Below are 8,871 nucleotides of genomic sequence, written 5' to 3'. Positions count from 1 at the left end.
CGGACGTACGGTAAAACGGGCACATGCGACGAATTTTAGGGCTACGCTACCTTGGGGAGCGGGAGTGGTGTTTGACAGTATTACAAAGGATGGGGAGAAACCGGCAGTTAGTAGGTATGAATGAAGTGGTATTTGGGAAGGTTCATTTTCCCAAATTCCTTAAAGCAAAGTAGCTTTCCTCAATGGCTTGATTTGAAAAAGCAAAAGCAAAACCTTGAGATAGCTGCCCCCTGAACTGCTGTATCTTCACCACGTCAGTTATTTTGGGGACATATACGATGCACCGCCAACCGCGTGCAGCACATAACGCAAAGGGAAATGAAAGGAGGATCGCATCCCAGCAGAAGGAAGGATTCATTGCCCCATTCTCCTAACATTCTGTAGAGAAAAGGAAAACAAAGTTGATCCCAGACCGGAGCACAAAGCTCAGTCCTTTGCCAGACTGCTTCAAACACCAACAAGTTTCTGCAAAAGTAATTTTAAGCCTATCAAAAAGCATATGCCCCTCTTAGACGCTGCACAGTAAATTAGCAGGGTAATCCCTGCAGAATAGTAGTTTTTCCAGTTGGGAACAGAAACAAAGCATAGGGATGTTGTACAAAGCAACAGACATTTTCAAGTTAATATCTTCCCTGATTTTTCAGTTTTATTAAGAGAAGTTTTCAGCAACAGAGGATACTGTAGAAGCCTAGGGTGGGAAAAAGTCCACTTGAAATGGTTTTCTCAAAGCATCCTTACTTTTAACCAAGTTGCTTCAAACTTTTTCCACGGCATGTACAAGCGAGCTTGAATACTGTTTGCCAAGAAAACCTCAACTTCTTATTTTAAGCATCCCTTTTTAGATAAATTGAGTGTAAAGTTTCGAAGGGTGCCAAACGCTATCCCTACATGTTTAACGCCTGTATCCTGTTTCTACTTTTTTTCCAAAACCATTATTTTTACTCTAACTATAAAGAAATAATTCTACCCACCGCATTTTAAATTAACTTAAAAAAATGAATACGTGTAGGGCCTATATACAGATACAGCTTAGGAATGACTATTAGGAACTACAAGAATTAGACTTAGAATAAAGTAATTCCATAATACAATTATTTGTTAGTTTTAAATTCACAGCTCGCTTAGAGCTTCGTATACCGATTTTCTGGTCGTCCATCCACAGTTTCTTCAGCTGGCTGATACTCTTGCATATTATTGCCATCCCAGTAAAGGTTAAAGCGTCTTTGCAGAAATTCAAGAAATAGCAATGTCCTTCCCACAGGAATGGAAACAGCCTTCTGGGATGTGCACTCAGCATTAGCTTCTGTGAAAGGTGTGGGGATCCCCTAAAAAGCATTTACATTTGGGTTCATTAGGCTACCATTTCCCCAAAATAATTCAGACAGATGGGGCTTAGGAGTGAAGCAGCAGTCTAAGACCAGCTGGGAAGCAGCCATTTAAAATTATCTCATTAAAAAACTATCAACGGTTTGACCAAACCACACAGTATGGAAACTGGGAGGTAGTTTAGTTTAGTTGGCAGAAAGTATTATACCCAGCGTCAGTTACTTGAGGATCACATGTCAGCTTAATGCAGACAAAGTCTCGGCTAGCGCGCTTAACCACCAATAACTGCGTGATGCAAGAAAGGGCAAGTCAACTGCTTGGTGGCTTCCCTTTGCTGCCGGTAGCCAGGGAAGGTTTGTTAACCATACACAGCTCCTTGATTAACCGCATCTGATGAGACAACTCAGGTGGTCACCGATAGCTCAAGAAGAGGGAGAACAGAAAAATCTTGCAAGAAGCACACATCAGTCGGAGGTAGGTTAATAGCACTAAATGGAAACAGCTAAGGAAGAAATGTACTATTACATTGTACAGTCGACTCCTGTGTGCTGTTTCTGAGATGCATGAATAATTTCTTGGTGATACCTTACCTTTCCCTCCCCTACACGTGCAAAACAACCAGCACCTGAAGCAAACCTTCACTTCCACAGGAAGTTGAGGCTGCATGTCCTACCATTCAAATGCAGACTCCCCAACTTCAACCATTTCTGATTTATTTTCCACTGTAAACAACTACAATATAAACATTTACTTCTTTCAAATCAAAGGCACAGGCTTAACCATAATTTTATATTATGTCCATAGATGCTTAACAATTTATTTGTCAAGTCTATTGATCACTGACTTACTTTTTTTTAAACAAAGAACATAATATAAAAGTTATAGTACAATTCCCTGCTCTACCAGGTCTATTTCTTCCTGGCAAGGAGGGAAAACTTCAGACATGGATTTGTTTGGGCTTTTTTCAAAAAAAAAAAAAAAAAAGAAAAAAAAAGAAAAGAATGTAAAATTTTTTTCCTTTTCTTTTCCAAAGGAGAGTGGAGAGAAACCTTTGCATTGTAATTTTCGCCAGATTTCATCAGCCTCAGAACACCGAAATTATAACCAAACAGAACTCAAAGAGGCAGTGCTCTACAGAAGGTTTATATTTGCTTATGGTGCTCCCAAAACAAAAGAGAAATAAAAAAATAATAGCCGTTGGACACAATTGTAACTATCTGAAAAGCACTATTTAATAAAAAAAAAACAAAACCAAACAACAAGCAGGATAGAAAATTGACTGGATTTAGTCAAATGCATGTATCTGTCTCAAATGTGAACATGATTTTTTTTTTTTTTTAATGAGGAAACAAGATAGCCCAGTGATTAAATGGTAAAAACCTACAGGACAGACATTATTACAAATACTAAATTCAACTGCCAGTTACAGAATACTTGTTAGAGTCTGTTCTTGCACCAGAACTCTCACCTTGGAGTCTGACTTGGCATGTCTGTCTGGCATGACCAACCTTCAGTTCCATCCTTTGTTCCCAATCCTCACTATTTTTTCCTCCTCTTGTCACATGTGAAGCCAGTAGCCAGAGGACTATGAACACAGGAAAAAAATCTCTCCCTTTTGCCAATTTCAGTGTGGCAGCAACTCCATAATTCTCGAAGAATAACTGCAGAAGTCCTGCTAATACCTGGCAGAAATCTAACACTTTTTCTATCGAGATGCCATACAAACAGTCCTCTTAAGCTATGTTTGCCTTTAATAAAACACCTAAAGGATTTAGTGTCAAAACTCTAGAAATTCTGTACAGGTAAATTTCCACAAGCTTGTAACAAGCATGTTTTCAGAGGAAGCGTCTTAATAGCAAGCCAACTATCCTGTAAAAAGCAAGCTTCCCCAGAACAAGGGCCACGATTCAGCTTCTCATTAAGAGACATTTATACAATTCTACGTACGTTTTTGTAGATACATGTCCATTTTGAATGTATGCTTATATACACATGCATATACACACCATTTTTCACAATTTTACTAGTTACCCAGGACACAACACATATATGCAGTCAAAAAATTCACACATTCAGTCAACTCTTGGGGAGCCCTCCTTGCAAGAACTTGGATGTTGTACCCAGTTAGACCAGAAAGTATCTTGACAACAAAAAGCACTTTACCTTATAAGAGCAGACCAAGCTTAGAAGTTAGTGATTGAAGTAACAGTTCCCAAGACAAAAATGACTTTCACTTGCAGTATAACACTCAGCTGAAAACACTATAACTGTGATATGCTTCTGTGGAGTATGGATCTCAGTGGGGACCACAATGAGAACCACTAAGTTTGTCACAGTTTCTTTTCAATGTAAAACCAAGAATATTTGCATAACCAGCTTTACATTCAGCATTCAGTGGAATACCTATCTCCTATTTATTGCAAAAACTAAAACTGCAGTAACAGAGACTTTCCAATACTTACAATTGTAACAGTCTTTTAGATAAGAGAGATATATGCATACATGGAAGGTATCTTAAAAGCAAACAGATTAAATGCTTACCCCCAAAGCTGGCAATCTTTGTGTGCAACTGACAGCAACCTTCAGTTTCCAGTCTGTTTCTCCGTCCAGCTGGTCAGTTCGAATGAAACACGAACCTTGAAGTTATAAAGAGACATCACACTATTTTTTCAATCTCAAAAATTCAGTTTGGGTTAAAAAAAAAAAAAAAAGTAGGGGAGTGAAAATAAAGCAATTTACAACGATCTTTAAATAAAGGTGCTACTTATAAAAGGATTTGTACTTTGGAACATCTGTGTGCTTTCTTTCAGGAATCACACAATAGCACAATTTTTCTGATAAAATTAACAATATGCCTGTTTATGAACCGACAGGAAATCCTATTTTACGGGTTGCTTAATAGTTTCTAAAAAGGTTTCTAAATGTTATCAGCAAGAGATACAACTTCACTGGCTGAAGTTGAAGCAGGTTTATTTTTTTTTTCTTTTTAGAATTGTACTACTTGTACAATTCCAACACAACAGAATAATGAGCTGATGCCTGTGATTTTTGTCTCCTTGCTGGTATGACATCACAAACTTCCACTGCTTATAGATTCCAGGCTTCTCTGAAGGGGGTTGTTTTTTTGGTTTGTTTGTGGTTTTTTTTTAAAAGTATATCCTTAATATGGATACTGTTCAAAACAATATGCGACCCAATGTATTATGTTTAAAAGAAATAATTTAGAATCATCTGCAATTGTCAAGGATCCGAGGCTAATGAAACCTGTCAAAACATGCGCAGTACTTCAGATATGAGGGAAGCTCAAGACACAGACTGACACACAGTGAAGAGAATCAGTACGCTTTACAGACAGAAGACTAGTATTCAAGAAACAAAAAATTAAGACCAGTGCAGAGCCTCCTCCTGCCCCAATAACTACTTTGATGGATATTATCAAGTCTGAAGTATTACATCGGTTACTCAAAAAAGACTGCTCTTGAACACTGAAAATCTACTAAAAACACATACAAGTAGCTACAATGTCCATCTAGTTTGAAGCACTTAAAAAGGGTGGTAAAATTTGACCAATACTCTTCACAATTGCTACACTAAAGAAATCTTAAATATTTCTAAAGTAATAATTACAACTTCCATTACGCTACAGCCTAACAACTCTATACACTATTGTTATTGTGTGCTATGGGTGTGAAATAAAAATAGATTTTTCTAGTTATTTGTAAATTTTAAACAATGTGTATAGACATACACGCATATATACCCGTAATTCCTTCTATATTTCAACCAATCCAATAAAACCTAACAAAGTAGTTTCATCATTAGAAGTGATATGGTAGCAATTAAACTGAAGGAAACACTAGCAAAGGAGTTTATCCAGGTTTGAGCCTTCTTACACAGGAAAGAAGACAATGTACTAGAAGCTTTGAATCTAACAGGCAATACATAAGAAATGGTACCTACCAGTGAACACAAAATAGAGAGTCTTTTATAGGACATGTGGACTCTAATACAAGTAAAATCTAACAGAATTCATGTTTTATTCATCAGGGCCTGTAAATTAAGCAGTTCAATGAGCTAACGGTCTGAAAGGACATGCTTGAGAGAGAAGCCACCTGAAATTATATCTGACTAGAAGGTAACATTTTTGCACAACGGTCTTGAAAGAAGAAGTTTACAAGCCTTCATGTAACAGCTGTATTTATATTAAGTGCATAGTAAGTAAACAAATCTTTAAATGTTAATATAAACAGCTCAGAACACATTATCACAACTGAATTTCACCCAAAGTTCAGAGCTGCAAGCTGCAAAGCTTTAAAGTTCTTGAAAGGCTGTAAATTCTTGACAGGATTCTTTATGGATTTCCTTCTAAAAATAAAACATTATAATGCACTTTTTGAGGAGTCCAGCGATACACATTGCATTATAATTAAGGCTGAGGTACCTAGGAACACCTATAAATACCACGGTTTCACCGCACTTCCTACCCATGGCATAGATGAGCCTACTTTCCATCATACTTTTCCTGTACAAGGCATTTCATGGTTCTCTTTACCCTTCCTGTCAATGGTTGCTCTTTTCCATCAATTTCATTTAGAATTATACTATAGATCAATGCAGTTCAAGACCAGTGTGGCTCCTGTGAATGGTTGACTGCACATATATTCATTTAATAGAGCTCACACTATGACATGTATTGGCCAGCTGCATTTCCTCTCCACTTCAGCAGTTAATTTCATCAATAACTTATCTCATAGCCTGTTTCCCTTTTATCCAGAAAAAGGGACTGCTTTCTGCCAAGTCAGCTTTCAATAGTGATCACAACAGCAAAACTGAAACAATACAATCCTCTGCTCTTCTTCAAATACTGCAGCAGATTTGACCAAGTACTTTTAATTATTCTATGAGATACTGATTTTTAAACTTGGTTTAACTAAGCTATAAACATGGGATATTAAACATGTAATTAGAAACAATGTATAAAAACAAGTCTTCATTCCTACCAAGCCCTCAGACCTGTAAAAAACTAAATATCCCCCACTGTGTGATGGGTGGGTGTCACACATACTTTACTTTTGGAAGGTATTTGAGTCAGCAGCACATAGAACTTGTAAAAAAAAAATAAATAAAAAAAAATCAAAGCCTTCTGAAAAAATAGCTATTTAACATTTTGAAATGCCCCCTCCCCCCATCACAAAATCTAAAAAAAAGCCAAACCAAACCAAAAAAACACAAAACCCAAACACAACACCAAATGTAGTAAAAAATTGTGTTATGTACTTTAACAGAATGCTTTAGGTCAGTGTTGAAAAATCTCCTACATTTGTAACCTGAACATGACTTGCCAGGAGAAAGCCATCTATACAAATATCAGGAATTGCTATTCTCTCTGAATTCAGTGATAACTCTTGAACCTGACAATTATTTTACAGCACACAAAGAATCAAAATTAAGTCCTGTGCTGCTTGAAGGAAAAAGTCATGAAGTATTTTAAATGTTCACCAATCAAAGCATAGCTGTCTGAAAAAAAGAAAGAAATTCCACACTGAACATAAGAAATTTTGATAAGGCTACATATAATGGAGAACAAATAAAATTAAACTTTACTTCATACAGTGAGGGTACTCAGATGCTCATTTCCTGTAAGAATACAGAGTCATTCAAGATTAGTAGACAAAGTTGAACATTGTGAACATGTCTGACATTTCCATCTACAGTGAAAATTTTGGAATTATCTGAATTAGAATTTAAGGGTTGCTTTAAGGAAATTACACTGGATTAAAAGAGTTTAATCATTTATCAAAAGTGCTGCAAACTTCACGTGAGCATCTTTAAACTAATTTACAAGTATATAATATTCATTTAACCTCATCAGTTGAGGACAAGTATAAATCAATTTAGAGCATGTCCACGCAAGGTGCTGCCCAAGTGCAACTAAACTGATTTTTAAAACCATTTCAGTTGAAATCTGTGAAACTTGTATGTTTAGGGAAGTCCTGGGACTACAATTCCATATTTTGTGTTTTAGCAAAAGCTCAACCATTTGAGGTCTGTCCAGAATTTACCCTTAGAATGCTTTTCTGCATAAAAGCAGCACCTGTAATACAAAGGATAAGAACCGCTTATAATAATAACCTGAAGTAACTATGTAACTTTAAAATATAAGGATACACTGCTAATTATTAACAGACTTCTTGAGTGTGGTTACTTGAGATACTAAGGATAAAAAAGTATTTTTTTAAAAGCTATTTTTTGTGTTAATAGAATATTGAACAAAAATAGCATTTATTTCTGTAGCTTTTATGGTGTTTTGAAAAAGAGATACAAAAGCTCTTCTATGAAGGCACTAGTTCAGGGCCCTGATATGCCTGGCCTAGATTTGTCAAACAAAGGTATTGTGCTCAGTACAGAGTGAGCAGGAAGAATCCTACTTAGTGTGTGCTGGACTTTATGCTTTATTCAGAACGTACATGCAGGGCATGTACATGTCAAATGCTTCTGGAAATGGTTTACACTTACACATGCATCAGTGACCTCTTTTGTGAGCCTGCCTACCTCTAGAAATTCTGAACAAAAATTTTCCAACTAAATAAAGGTTGTGCTTGGAAAATGCTGGTCATATTTTAGCCTTAAACTTAAAGTGAGAGAGAAAAAAAAGAGAAACCACCCCCCCCCCCCCCCGCCCCCGCGGGCGGAGCCGCTATCAAGGACATGAGCCCTGGCGGGACCCCCAGGCACACCCACTGCCGCAACACTCACTCCGCCTGCAGACCCCCCCCCCCCCCCCCCCCCAAACCAGAAAGGGAAGCTTCTTAAAGAAGTAAAACACAGTTATATAATAAGCTTTCTCTTAATTACTACTGTGCATCATCATCAGATAGCCAAATCTTGTATTTTTTATACTACCAAACTTGCTATTCATTTTTATGCATTAATTTCTTTATGTGTAGGTATCTTTAATTTCTTGCAATTATGTACATAAACTTGTGCTACCACCAAGTACTTAAATTTTATGTTTATATACACACTTCGGAGTATTACAGTTGTTAATACAGGTTTCTGAAAATAAGCTATTAGTTAGGATGCTAGTTATTTAATTAAGAACTGTGTAAGCTAGAATACATTTAAAGTAAGTCCCTTGGAAGAGAAAAATTGTTGTGTATTATTTAAATTATTTATTCCTATTATATTTCATTTGGAAATGTTGTTTCTGATAAGCAGAAAAGTGATAACTTCTCCTTAAAACAATTAGCTTACCATTCAGCCTGTTTATCAAGTACTTTTTAAAGAAAGTGTAGTTAACACAAGAAACCCAAAATAGCAGTATTGACAGACTAAGAGCAATCTACTTTGCAACAGGAAAGTAATTTATATTATTGTATATAAAATTGCATCATCCGATTTTCATGGAAGGCTATTATAATGACAAAAAAAATTAAAAATCATTCAAATGATCTGAATTACATGGAGACTTAATATTTGCAATAACTACAGAAAGAAAAATCTCAACTACCCTAGAGAAGTTTTAGCTTACTGCAGAAATGAAAG

The 8,871-nt window shown here is 36.3% G+C and overlaps 1 protein-coding gene across 1 annotated transcript in view; it reads right to left on the bottom strand.

Annotated features, from left to right (window-relative positions):
- ATP9B (ATPase, class II, type 9B) overlaps nucleotides 1-8,871 on the bottom strand; it is a gene marked incomplete at its 5' end in the record, with an annotated part of 136,298 nt that overhangs the window by 97,503 nt on the left and 29,924 nt on the right. Inside the window, one exon of the mRNA XM_009892792.1 lies at nucleotides 3,868-3,962. Coding sequence (XP_009891094.1) covers nucleotides 3,868-3,962 — 95 coding nt within the window. The remainder of the gene's footprint in view (nucleotides 1-3,867; nucleotides 3,963-8,871) is intronic.

The sequence above is a fragment of the Charadrius vociferus genome, unplaced genomic scaffold (genome assembly GCF_000708025.1).
Source record: "Charadrius vociferus isolate BGI_N301 unplaced genomic scaffold, ASM70802v2 scaffold629, whole genome shotgun sequence".
In the NCBI taxonomy this organism is placed as follows: domain Eukaryota; kingdom Metazoa; phylum Chordata; class Aves; order Charadriiformes; family Charadriidae; genus Charadrius; species Charadrius vociferus.
The sequence above is the reverse complement of the archived record's forward strand: the minus strand, read 5'-3'. Positions and strand labels throughout refer to the sequence as shown.